The sequence below is a fragment of the Hemiscyllium ocellatum genome, chromosome 3 (assembly GCF_020745735.1).
Source record: "Hemiscyllium ocellatum isolate sHemOce1 chromosome 3, sHemOce1.pat.X.cur, whole genome shotgun sequence".
NCBI lineage: Eukaryota > Metazoa > Chordata > Chondrichthyes > Orectolobiformes > Hemiscylliidae > Hemiscyllium > Hemiscyllium ocellatum.
In genome coordinates, this window is record NC_083403.1 from 54,691,882 (window position 1) to 54,706,184 (window position 14,303).

A 14,303-nucleotide genomic window follows, 5' to 3' on the forward strand; every position below is an offset into this window, starting at 1 on the left:
ACATTTAGTTAGCATCGAGAGGAAAAAGTTTTTATTTCCTATTGATCTCATTTTACAAACTGTACTCACCTAGCAAATTAATGATTCCATCATTGTAACATGCAAATAATTTGATTAGATCTTTGAAAAGTAGCAAGAAAGCAGCATTTATTACTCCATTTGACAATTCACCAGGGCTGACCTGTAATACCAAACAATTATTATTTGACAGAATGGTTGCAAATTAAGTTTTCTTGTAATATATTACAAGTGCCACATACACAGTTACACAATTTATTTTGCAATAAATGTTTTTCCATGCAAAAATGATAGACTTGACAAGTCTATGCAAGGACACCAATTGCCATAAAACAAAAAGTAACACTACATTTAAGTAATAGAAAACACAGTTTTAAGTGTTTTTTCCAATGTCATGGGAACACTCAAGAAGAAATCTTGCTCCCCAAAGCTCAATTAAAAAGATGACTAATAAAATTAAATAGTGCACATATAAAAATTCCAGCTGGTCACATGAAATAAGTGGCTTTTTTCACTTCAGGATTTTCCTATTTTCAAATTTTAAAGCAAAGATATAAAAGGAACAAAGTCTCTGTTGTTTTCCAAGAATAAAACAAAAGCAGTTAATTAACTTTTTCAAATGATTGAATTGTTGGGGGCAGTGAGTGGGAGATGATTGAGAAAAAACATTAAAACCAGCTACTAATGCCAAACAATAACTAGAAACCACAACCACAAATTAAAAAACACATCTAACACAAGGTGAAAGCTTCCCAGAGACATTTGCCTTGTATGGGTATGATTTTATTTTCTGATTGCGATTTTATTCTGCAAGTATTAAGAGTACATATATATGAACATCACAGGTAAAATCGGCCACACTTATGATTACAAAGCTTAAGGAGATAGATAGTTCTTAAAAATGATCCTTTTCATTCAAGGTTATATAGTTACATTGTTGGTATCCAGATGGACAGGGAACAGGGAGGTTGGTGCTGGTTACATAAATGTGCCAGTTGTGACAAAGGCAGTTTATCACAAACACAATGGGCGGCACGGTGGCACAGTGGTTAGCACTGCTGCCTCACAGCGCCAGAGACCCGGGTTCAATTCCCGACTCAGGCGACTGACTGTGTGGAGTTTGCACGTTCTCCCCGTGTCTGCGTGGGTTTCCTCCGGGTGCTCCGGTTTCCTCCCACAGTCCAAAGATGTGCGGGTCAGGTGAATTGGCCATGCTAAATTGTCCGTAGTGTTAGGTAAGGGGTAAATGTAGGGGAATGGGTGGGTTGCGCTTCGGCGGGTCGGTGTGGACTTGTTGGGCCGAAGGGCCTGTTTCCACACTGTAAGTAATCTAAAAAAAAACAAATACGGTCAGTGAGGTTTGATCAAAAGAGGTGACCAAACCCAGAGAGTGAGGAAACCTACTCCCATCAACCACATTAGAATTCCATGGAACAGGATATTGTACTGTACGGGAACACAGTATTGGAGAGGGACATATTACTTCCTATTGTTCAGATCAACACCAAGTCCATTTGGTTCAGTTATCACAGGAGAAGATCCCCAGGTATAGGCCTGCTGAAAGCAAGCATTTATTAAACACCTGAAGACAAAAAGGAAAATGCAGCTGGCCTTGCTGACCTCAGACTTTAGAAACAGAAAGATCAGAGTGAATGACACAATGCTGCATACTAATTTGCCCATACCTAATTTGTACAGATCTTTATGCTTGCAGGTATGGGTTATTTCTTATCTGGGAAATGTAATTGGAGCTGAACAACACAATCAATAGCAAACCAAAACAATTGGAAAGTAGCAACTGTAGCTGGTATAGGATTTGGAGATCTCAAATCTTTCGAGAGGATTGAGACAGATATTCATTCCAATCAACAATAAAATGGATGCACAACATGAATTTAGGCAGTATCACTGCAATTTTGTATCACATTAAAATGTAAGAGCAAGTACAAGCTGCAAAGAAATTACAAAGGAAACATGCATTTTCTGAACAAACATGCATTAAAAGGGTGTAAAAGCAGGTGTTCAAATAAGATCATGCATTTCTATGAACGCAAAATGCCCATGCATCACTAAGCATTCAGCATTTGCAATATCGTATGCATGCAAGATTTAACAAGAACACAGGTCCACATCAATCTTAATTCCGAAACTGAACCTGTTCAATTCAATGGCAGTCACAACCACAAGCTATCATGCTGTTGAACTACTCACATCAAACTCCAGTAGCGCATCCAACTGCCCTTGCAGTATTGGCATGCCTTTCAACAATTTTTCTGGAGCCATTGTTCTCATTGCACCATCAGCCCTGTGAAGAAAGAGCACGCCCAAACTAAATAACCTATTTTACCCACAGGAAACTACTTACATCAAATTCCAGCAGAGCATCCAAATGTTCTTGAAGTATGTGCATACTTTTCAATAATCTATCAGAAGTCATAATTCTCATTACACCATCAATCCTGGAAAAAAAAATTGTAGCTTTGGAATCAATTCTTGTTTTTTTGTATTTTCACCATTTCAACATTATGGTCAAGAGAAAAATACTTTACAACCTTCCCCACCTGCTCATTTAAATCAGTCAATCTATGTAACTGGGAGACTTAGAGAATCAGGCAACAAAGAGCTTCAAAAACTTAAACTGGTAATTTCAGCAACTTTTAAAATATGATAAATGAGAAAATATTATTTCCACTGGTGTACACCTACATGCTTCTTCACTCAGATCCCAGATACCTTTTCTCCTGCTCTGACACGATCAGCTTGGACTTGTTATGCTAAGAAAATTAAAACCCTAAAAACACAAACAAGTTGAATCAAAAGCAGATGTCACTAGGTGCCTTGTCACAGCAAATTATAACCCATTGTCATTATGGTTTTTGTTTAATATTGACCATGGCAGATTAGGCTTTGCTTCTTGTTCTAGTGGAACTGCTTGAATTGAAAATGTTAACAGTACAAGAGTCCTTCAACCTTAAAGAAGCAAATTTCTAGAGGGAAGGATAAAATATCTTAATTTAACCAAATTACCAAAAGAGAAAAAGGAAGAAGGAACACAACTCAAATGTATTTCTAAATTAATTTAAGTTCAACAGGATCCACAGCTGTGGTGGACAACCTTCCAATGTTCCTGTAATACATTTAAATGGAAAAGATAGTCTTGTTTTTACATTAGATCTTTGGCTCCAGAGCAATAACTTCTAAAATGAGGCCTTGCCATTCCTAGCTCAGCACAGAGTTGCTTACTTGTATTAAAGGATGTAGATAACGGCACTAAAAAAAATGATAATTTTAACACATGAAACAGATGACTAAAAATCTCAACTCTGAACCCAGTGAACCCTGAACCCACCAATTTTAAGAGGCACAATGGAAAAAAGGTAAGTAACTGACCCAACTAAACATTAAAGCAACTTGGTATGAATATTTCTTTGCCTTCTCAACTTTTAACACTGACTAGTCGGGCTTTCCAGCCTCAGAAATTCTGGCAATTAAAAGATAATTAAGGCAATTGCTTGGAACAAATGAGTGCTTTTTCATTGCAGTTTGGCTGATCAAGAAACAGAAACGTTCCCTCCGTGGGCATCACCTAACCCCACTCCCCAAAAAAACATGCTCATCTCTAAAGCAAATTAGTGAATAAAGGAAGTAAACATCGACTTCCTCTTCCTTCTTTGGTACAAAGTGTAGAGCTAGCTAGTGAGATTTGAGGATGGAGGGTGAAAAACAGGCAAACTCACTAGCTAATAGCCTTTCTCGGATACTACACAACATGGACTGAATCAGTTCCAGGGTGCAAACGGTTTTCAACTTGGAGGACAATTAGGAAAGGATAATAAATGCTGGCTTAGCCACCAAAACCCACGGAGAGCAAATGTCTGAAAAATGTCACACTCGAGGATTGATTTCATAACACCAAATACTGGAGACCATTTTTAATCATTTCAAATAGATGATGATATTGGTTATTAAAGAAATGCAGTCCCAACTATTATGTTTCTTTACAGTTCCGTTTCTTCACATCACAAATGAAATCTGGTGAGTTTTTCTCATAAGCCCAAAACGCTTTCTTATAAAATGAACTAAATACATACCTCCAAATAATTTAATAAATAGTTGGAATAAATACTTGAAGTGGAACAATGTTTAAATGCTTTTCATATGTATGAAGAAACATGCAAATTTTTCAGTCTGGATTTCAAAATAGAGGGAAATGGACATTAGCTAGTGCTGCGAAGGAACATTTTTAATAAGGTCAGAAAGTCCTGTGCAAAACAATAGCAAGACAACATATGACTGCATTCAAATGCCAGGTAAACTCCTGAGGTGTTAATGGAATAAGGGGTTTGTAGTTTTGAGTTTTGATAAGCAGAATAAATAGAACAAAGTCATTTGTTTTACTTTGACTTCAATTCAGAGGAATTCAGTTAAAAAGGAAAAGTCTTTTTGCAAAAATATTTCCCAGTTCAGTAAAAGTCAGAAGCAGTATTTTCTTGGTTTCTGAAATTTCCAAGCCAGGAGAATTTAGGATGGAAATCTTCATGCTTTCAAAATTGAAAAATGCTTAGACATCAGAATTATGAAACATTTATACTAAACGCACAGTAACTGTTACAGTTCGAGAAAAAGAAATTGAAGGAAAGTGAAGCAAAAATTTGAGAAGAGTTGAGAGGCAAGTACAATTTTTCAAGACTTGAGTGTCTACAATAGACAATATTGGGAGACAGACAAACAAACTTTGGTTTGGTATTTGCGTTAAAGTCTAACTGTAACAAATATTTATATGTGAATGAGTGCGGGGTTGCTTATTTTCTTCTCTGTACTTATTTTATGATGTTAAAAATCATCTGCAGCCCTGTGTGAATGGTTCAGTAACCAAACACATTATCTAAATAAGAAAATTAAACATGTGATCTATCAAGCCAGGTTTCTGGGAACTGGACTTGCTCATAGTACCATCCACTGAGATTGCAACACATGGCACAGCCTTCCAACGTGCAAATGTTAATTCTAACTTCAAGCAACTATGTGCTAACTCAACCAGAAATCTAACCATATGACTTCATAAAACCAACATTTTTAAATTGCTTAACAAAACTACCTTGAAGACCAAGAAGAATGTTTGTGGCTTTGTGAATCTTCTGCTGCATGCTCATAGGTCTTAACCATGGATAGGAAATTAGCAAGTTTTGCTCCCTGCAGCCAAATATGAAACTGCTTCTCATTTATAAAGGCAAAGTCAATTATAACAACTTCCGACTACTATTTAATTTTTCTTGTAATTCCAAACTTAATTTCTTTACTTAAAGCAACGTATTTGCTGGAAAACCCAAATCTAAGCCCAAATGAGGACAATTCAGGTCATTTACTGATCTGCTTTCACCATATTGAAGAAAATAATTAACTTAGGCTACCACTGTAGAAGTGCAAGATCTTAAGTTAAACTTATCTTTCATCTCTTAATTAGGTTTATCAAAAGTCTGTGATCCAGTGCATGGGTTTGAACTCTAGTTATAATTTTCATTACATGTCTCAACTCATGCTAGTCCTAATGAATAATTGAAGAAAGTAATGATATAAAATATACTATTTTGTGAAAAGCAATCCACAAGCTGCTTGCAGCATATTAGTTAAGCAGTATATTTGTACAATGTTGAATTAAAAATACTTGAAAAAAGACCAAAAAACAAATATTCAGAAAATAGCTTATGACGATCAGACTGGACAGTATTTCAGTCATTCAATCCTCACAATAAATGGAAGTTTAATAAGTGAATTTAGAATTTGACCTTTTAAGCATCATATAATTAACTTGTGCATATCTCTTATTACAAATATTACACCTGAAACAACTGGTTTCCTTTCAGAGACCTGCATTTGAGGACATTATGTGCCATTGCTTTTTATTCATTCACAGGATGTGGGCATTGCTGAGTCAACCAGTAGTTCTTGTCTGTTCCTAATTACCCAGAGTCAACCATATTGCTGTGAGTCTAGAGTTGTGTACTCTTCAGACTCATAATTCCAGTTTTTACTTAAAATAGAATTTGAATTCAATATCAGCCACAGCACGATTTAAATCTAGGTCCCCAAAACATTACCTAGGTTTCTGGATTAACAGTGTAGTGATAATACCACTAGGCCATCACCGCTCCCTTAAATAAGGCAGCTCATGAACATATTATAACATATCGAATACTATTTGTCTAGGGGAAAAAAAAGTTAACAGAAACAAGCCTGGTTTCAATGAATGCTGGACATGGTATTATAGGAATGTGGGGGTGGCCCAAGGGGGCTGAGAGATAAATGAGAGGGTGGAGATAGCTGGGAATGCGATAGGTAGATGAAGGTGGGGGTGAAGGTCACAGGTTGGAGAGGAGGGTGGAGCGGATAGGTGGGAAAAAAGATGGTCAGGTCAAGAGAGTGGTGACAAGTTGAAAGGTTGGATCTGGGATAAGGTGGGGGGAAAGGGGAAAATGAGGAAACTGGTGAAATCCACATTGATCCCGTATTGGTAGAGGTTCTCAAGGCAGAAGATGAAGCGTTCTACCTCCAGGTGCCAAGTGGCTAGAGTTTGGTGGTGGAGGCGGCCCAGGACTTGCATGTCCTTGGTGGAGTGGGAGGAAGAGTTAAAGTGTTTGGCCACAGGGCTGTGTGGTTGTTTAGTGTGGTGACGACGCACTAAACACCACCACCGCCCTGTGGCCGAACACTAACTCCTCCTCCCACTCCACCAAGGACATGCAAGTCCTGGGCCTCCTCCACCACCAAACTCTCGCCACCTGACACCTGGAGGAAGAACGCCTCATCTTCTACCTTGAGACCCTCCACCAACATGGGATCAATGTGGATTTCACCAGTTTCCTCATTTCCCTTTGCTCCACCTTATCCCAAATCTAACCTTTCAACTCGGCACCACCCTCTTGATTTGTCTATCTTTCTTCCCACCTATCCGCTCCACCTTCCTCTCTGACCTATCACCTTCACCTTTATCTTCAACTGCCTATCACATTCCCAGCTACCTTCTCCCCCAGCTCTACTCCCTCTTCCATTTATCTCTCAGCTTCCTTGAGCCACCCACTTCATTCCTGATGAAGAGTTTATGCTCAAAACATCGATTCTCCTGTTCCTTCGATGCTGCCTAACCGACCGTGCTTTTCCAGCATCACACTCTTTGACTCTGATGTCCAGCATCTGCAATCCTCATTTTCTCCACGTATTACAGTTAAATGTTGTAATCAAGGTGCTTAACTGTTGTAAAATTTCATCAGTCAACAATTAGAAGACTGAGAAATAACAAACCAAACCGTATTACAAAACGTCAAAACAGGTTGCAATTTCTATACTGCACCATTCAATATTGACCTGCACAACTGATGTTCAAAAAAGAAACCAAAAAAACTTACCCTTTCTTCACTCTTGCAAAATCAAATGCCATCTGTCTATAGGAATATGCCTTTTCATTTAAATATCTGCTGTATCTTCTAATAAACGTAGACATGTCATAACCTGCAAGAATTAAAATGCAGTGAACAGCGCTTACAAAACACCAGTATTTTCTATTTAAATTCAATTGGATATGATCTAACTTGAGATCTACCTCTAATACCTTTGCAAGTGACTCAGTTAATTTTTAAGCAAAATTATTACGAGACACAGCAGACACCACAGAAACAGACCCTTTGGTCCAACTCATTCTTGCTAACAAGGTTTCCAAAACTAAACTAGCTCTATTTGCCTGCATTTGTTCATATCTCGTTAAACCTTTTTTATTCATGTAGCTGTCAAAAGGTTTTTTAAATGTTGTAACTGTACCCTGCATCTACCACTAATAATTAGCAGGCAACTAAGAAGCAAATATGTAAGAAGATTACAGATAGCCTTAATAATAATAGGGTTGTAATTGTAAGGAATTTTAACTTTCCAAACATAGACTGGGATGCCATAATATTAAGGTTTTGGGTGGGGAAGAATTTATTAAAGCAACTTTAAGAATATTTTCTTTATCAATATGTAGATGGCCCTACTAGAGAAGCAGCAAACTCCACCTTTGGTTGGGAAATAATGCTGGACACATGGCTGAGGTTTTAGTGGGGGAGGACTTTGGGGCCAGTGATCATAGCTCTATTAGTTTTAAAATAGTGATGGAAGAAGATAGACCTTGTGGAAAAGTTAAAGTTCTAAATTGGAACAAGCCCAATTTTGACAGTATTGGACAGGAACAGTTAAAAGTTGGCTGGGGGAGGTTATTCGCAGGTAAAGGGACAACTGGCAAGTTGATGACAGTTCAGAGACCAGTGTGTTCCTGTCACTGCAGGGCAAAGCTGGTAAGAATAGGGAGCTCTGGATTTCTAGAGATATTGAGGCTCTGGTCAAGAAAAAGGAGGCATATCAGGTAGAGACAGATGGCATCAAGTGAATCCCTGGAGGAGTGAGTATCAGGTGTGTAGAAGTCCACTTAAGAGGGAAATCAGAAGGGCAAAAAGGCGATGAGATAGCTTTGGCAGATAAAGGTTAAGCAGAATCCAAAAAGATTCTACAAGTACATTAAGGGCAATAGAGCAACAAAAATGGAGAGAATAAGGACCCTTAAACATCAATGAGGATGTCTATGTGTGGAACCACATATGATGGGTTGAAATTTGAAACAAACAATTCACATCAATATATACTGTAGAAAAAGACCCGAAGCTAGGAAACTTAGGGAAATGAATAGTGATGTACTGAAAACAGTCCATATTACAGAAGAGATAGTGCTGGAGGTCTTAAAACACAAATGAAGATAAGTCCCTGGGTCTAGGACATTATGGAAAGCCAAGGGAAGAAATTGTGGGACTCCGCGCAGAGATATCTGCATCATCTACAGCCATGGATTAGGTGCTGGAAGACTGGAGGGTGGTTAACGTTGTGCCTTTATTTAAGAAAGTCTGCAAGAAAAAGCCCGGGAACTACAGACCATTGAGTCTGATACCAGTGGTGAGTAAGTTGTTAGAGGGGATTTGGAGGAACAGAATTCACATGTATTTGGAGAAGCAAGGACTGATCAGGGATAGCATGATAGTGAGACACGATTTCCCACGCACAAACTTGATAGAGTTTTTTTTGAAGATGTAACCAAGAAGATAGAGGAGGGCAGAGAGTAGGTGTCTACATGGACTTTAGCAAAACATTTGACAAGGTTCCGCATGGTAGACTGGTCAGTAAGGTTACATCACATGAGAGCCAGCCAATTGAATACAAAATTGGTTTGACGATAGGAGATAAAGGGTGGTGCCAGAAGGTTGTTTTTCAGACTGGAGGCCTGTTTTGATCACATCAATGCTGGTCCACTGTTATTTGTCATCTAAATGAACATTCTAGATGAGAATATTGAAAGCATGGTTATTAAGTTTGCAGATGACATCTTGATCAGCTGGGCCAATGGGCCGAGGAATGGCAGATGGAGCTGAATTTAGATAAATGTGAAGGGTTTCATTTTGCCAAAACAAACCACGACAGGACATGCATAGTTAGTGGTAGGGCCCTAGGGAGTGCTGTCAAACAGATGTATAGGGTTCAGATACATAGTTCCTTGAAAGTGGTGACACAGGTAAACAAGATGGTGAAGGTGTTTAGCATGTTTGCCTTCACTGAGTATAGGAGTTGGGATGTCATGGCCTGGCTATATAGGGCGTTGGTGAGGTTACTTTTGGAGTACTGTGTATAGTTCTGGTCACCCTGCTGTAGGAAAGGTGCAGAAAAGATTTACAAGGATGTTACTGGGACTAGAGTGTTCTGTTATAAGGGGAGGCCAGATAGACTGTGACATTTTCCCCAGAGTCTATTACATTGAGGAGTGACCTGGTAGAGGTTTATAAAATCATGAGGGGCATTGATAAGGTGAATAGCAAAAGGTCTTTTTCCCTAGTGTCAGTGAATTAAAAACTAGAAGGCATGGTTATAAGAAGAAAGGGGAAAGGGGCAACTTTATCACAGAGGGTGGTGCAAATATGGAAGGAACTGCCAAACAAAGAAAATCGAACAATAAAATACAGTTCCAAATAACCAAAAGGTCAAAATTATGACCAGCAAAAAAGGAGAAAATTCTCCTGGTCAACATGTAAAATGGACAACAGAAGCAAAAGCTGAATAATTTCAGAGACTACTGTACACAAATCATACAACAGTACTTCTGTTACCTTGTTGAATGATTGGAGGGGAAATGCCCTCATTATATACATCTATCTTGCAGTGATTCAGCTGACTAAGATAGGAAAACATCCCTCTCACAGGTTTCTACAGTTCTACTGTGAAACTGAACTGCCAGTAGATTATAATGAGTTGACAAATATAGAAATTGTTTTGTTAAATAATCTTCACAATTCACACTGGATTGGTAGAGAACTAAACATGTTTAATTCTACCATTCTAACATCCCCAAGAAAAGGGGAGCTCAATTTCTTCAGAAATACTCAACAAAAGTTGAACAATTTGATGGATGTCTTCTTTTCCTTTTCACTTTACACTTGCTATTCCTTTTGCCCTCAACTGCTCAAAAGGACAATACAATCTTGGTTGATACCTAAGGGCTAAGGACTGGGTTTACTTTGAGGATAAAGGTTTGGAAATAGAGATATCCTTAGCTCTTTAGCACTGCACCATATCCAAAGAAAGCTGGAAAATTGCATTTCTCAAATGAAACCAGGTCTACAAAATAACTTTTCTTTTAAAAAGAGATCTAACAGGGAATAATATTTAGATCAAATTTAGCACTAACTGCCCAGTATTCTCCAATATCAGTTCACTTCACCCGCCTCCAAATCTACACCGCAAGCATTAAATGCATCTACAAAACAACCATCAACAGGATTGTACATGCCACTAGAAAACGTGCACAACAATTTCTGGATGCATTTTTAAGGCCATTCCCTTCCCTATTGATGGCAGCGGCAACAGGGTAGGTGGTGCTCAGGCTCATGGCCTGTCCACTCCATCTTGCATGACCAACAGCATCCTTCTTTCTTTTATAAATTTTATTTTTTTTCCATTTAGCTTTTGAATCAAATTCTTTTTTTTTCTTTCTGCTGCTACAGTGGAAACCGGTTGCAGGGAATTAGAGCAGTGGATCTGGTCGTGTTGTGCCCACGGCAGTCACAGCTTGAGTAACTATTTCAATGTCAATGATTTGGTGCTAATTCTTTTCCACTGTTTTGGCACTGTCTGCAACGATGGCGGAGTGAATCATCTCTCATTTTTCCAGGGGTTAATTTGGACTTTCAGCAAGTTCTCAAAAGTTGAGATGGGCCCTGGTCCTTGAGAGTTGGGATAGTCTCCTGGCTATGGCAACAGCTGGAGTATTGGCAATGACGAAGAGCTTTGCAAAGGTGACATTCTAGGTCCAGCCAACAGTGGCAGAAGTTGCTTCAGCGTGACTCCTCCTTGGTGTTGCAGCTTTAGTGAATGCCTTGACAGCAGCAGAGTGTAGCAGCATCTTATGGCCACTGAAGAAACCAAGAAGCCATGGATGGAACTGAAAATTAAATTTATCCTAACTTTGAGAGATTTTCTTTTTATAATTCACATAATTAAAATGGTGGCAACCTATGGTGACTTATACACATTTTATTGTATTTTCACAATAATTTCATTAATGCATGAATTTATTATTTTGCAACTTACAAATTCCCCATTTAAAAAAAACTTTGTAAATGCATGTTTTCACCCTTTACTCTCGATGTTGCTTGGTACAAAGGAGCACATCAAATCGAAAAATATTGTAATATTCAAGATATGCAGCTGAAACAAATAGCAAACCTTCTGGAATTCTTCAAGGATATAACCAGAAGAATTGTTGAGAAGGAGCCAGTTAATGTGGTTTATTTCAACCTTTAACAAAGTTGCACACAAAAGATTAGTAAGTATATGGAATTAAAATCTTGGAATTGGGGTAGTCTATTGAGATGGATAAAAAACAGGAAGCAAATTTAGTTTAAATGGGTCTTTTTTTCTGAATGGCAGGCAGTGACTACTGGGGTACCACAAGGGTCAATGCAAGAACTCCAGTTGCACAATATATATTAATGATGTTGTGGTTTTGTTCGCTGAGCTGGGAATTTGTGTTGCAGACGTTTCACCCCCTGTCTAGGTGACACCCTCAGTGCTTGGGAGCCTCTTGTGAAGCGCTTCCGTGATCTTTCCTTCGGCATTTGTAGTGGTTTGAATCTGCCGCTTCCGGTTATGTGCTTATTGATTGAATCTGTGGATGAGTGCCATGCCTCTAGGAATTCCCTGGCTGTTCTCTGTTTGGCTTGTCCTATAATAGTAGTGTTGTCCCAGTCGAATTCATGTTGCTTGTCATCTGCGTGTGTGGCTACTAAGGATAGCTGATTACAGAAGCACTTCACAGGAGGCTCCCAAGCACTGAGGGTGTCACCTAGACAGGGGACAAGACATCTGCAACACAAATTCCCAGCTCGGCGAACAGAACCACAACAACGAGCACCCGAGCAACAAATCTTCTCCCAAACTTTGAATATATTAATGATTTTGATGAAAGAACTAATTGTCTCCAAATCTGCAGACTATCCAAAGTTGGGTGGGAGGGTGGGCTGTGAGGAGGATGCAGAGATACTTAAGTGCAATTTCGACAAGCTGAGCAAGTGGGTAGATGAAATATAATGTGGATAAATATGTGGTTCTCCAATTGGGTAGCAATAACAGGAAAGGCAAATTATCTGAATGGCTATAAATTAAGGGCAACGGACATGGAGACCTGGGGCACTGGTGGTTAACCAGGCAGATGCAGCAGATGGTAAAGGTGGTAAACAGTATATTGGCCTTCATACCAAGAGGATTTGAGTACAACAGTAGGGATGATTGGCTGCAATTCTGCCCTTGAGACCACACCCAAAAATATTGTGCGCAGTTTTCATGTTCTTATCTGAGAAAGGATGTTCTTGCTCTAGAGAGTGTGTAGGAAATGTATACCAAACTCATCCATGGGATGGCAGGACTGAAACAAAGAGGGGTTCTTCTCAATGGAGAAGAAAGAATCTCATAGAAACCTCTCAAATTTAAAACAGGATTAGAAAGGGTGGATGTAGGAAGGATGTTCCTGATGACAGACTTCCACAACCAGGGCGCTCAGTCTAGAGATACGGATAATTTGGAGGTGCTGGTGTTGGACTGGGGTGTACAAAGTCACCTGATGAAGGAGCAGTGCTCCAAAAGCTAGTGCTTCCAAATAAACCTGTTGGACTATAACCTGCTGCTGTGATTTCTAACTAAGGACATGGAGTAAGCCATTTAAGACGGAGATAAGGAGAAATTTCTTCACCCAGAGCAAAGATTGAAAATTTGTTGCAATGAAAAGCAGTTGAGGTCAAAACATCATATGATTTTCAGGAGGAGTTGGACATAGCACTTGTGACTAAAAAGATAGGGGGGAAAAGTAGGGACAGGTTTTAGATAGCTTGCCACCATCATAATGAATGGTGGAGTACACTCAAGTGCCAAATGTCTACTTCTCATACTTTTAGTTTCTGTTTCAAAACAAGTGTACTACTAGTACAAAGCTAACTGATCAGAAAATAGCATTTGAGCAGGGCATCCAAAGAACTACACCTGGTAGATTGAAATCAATCGGTTAATTTATCCCAGCGATTTTATAACTAATCCAAGACAGACATGAGGCTAGTGTTTTGTTAATGTGTCCAACTATGTACAAACTAACAGATGCCTAAGGATTGCAATGTGGTGTCATTAAAGTCTAAGCAAACAGCTCAGTAGAAATAACAGATACACATTCAAGGGCAGAGTACTCATCTGCGTGCAAGAACAAACTTATCTTGGGGTGCGTGCACAGATCCTTGAAGGTGAAAGCATGTATCGAGAGAACAGTTAGGATAGTAATGCTTGAAAGCTGAAGCTTTATAAATCAAAAGGGTTGAATACAAAAGTAGAGAACATGCAAAACTTTTACAATTGTGACGTATACCGTCATACAGCACGGAAACAAATCCTTTGATCCAACTCGTCTGCCTGACCTGACATCTCAATCTGACCTGCACCAAATTGCCAGAAAATAGTCCATACCCCTCTAAACCATTCTTGTCCATTTATCCATCCAGATGCTTTTTAAGGATTGGAATTTTAACAGCTTCCACCACTTCCTCTGGCAACTCATTCCATACATGCACCCACCTATGTGAAAAAGTTGCCTCTTAGGTCCCTTTTAAATTTTTCCCCTCTCAACTTAAAACCTATGCCCTCTAGTTTTGGACTCCCCCATCCTGGGCAAAATACCTTGG

At 39.0% G+C, this 14,303-nt stretch overlaps 1 protein-coding gene across 12 annotated transcripts in view; it reads right to left on the reverse strand.

Moving 5' to 3' along the window:
- The window catches only part of snap91a (synaptosome associated protein 91a), a 225,365-nt gene that overhangs the window by 135,083 nt on the left and 75,979 nt on the right, over positions 1-14,303 (reverse strand). For all 12 annotated transcript variants that reach the window (XM_060850085.1, XM_060850076.1, XM_060850138.1 and 9 more), the window contains 3 exons: positions 7,422-7,524; positions 2,230-2,323; positions 70-181 (listed from right to left, as the gene is read on the reverse strand). In XM_060850085.1, coding sequence (XP_060706068.1) covers positions 70-181; positions 2,230-2,323; positions 7,422-7,524 — 309 coding nt within the window. The remainder of the gene's footprint in view (positions 1-69; positions 182-2,229; positions 2,324-7,421; positions 7,525-14,303) is intronic.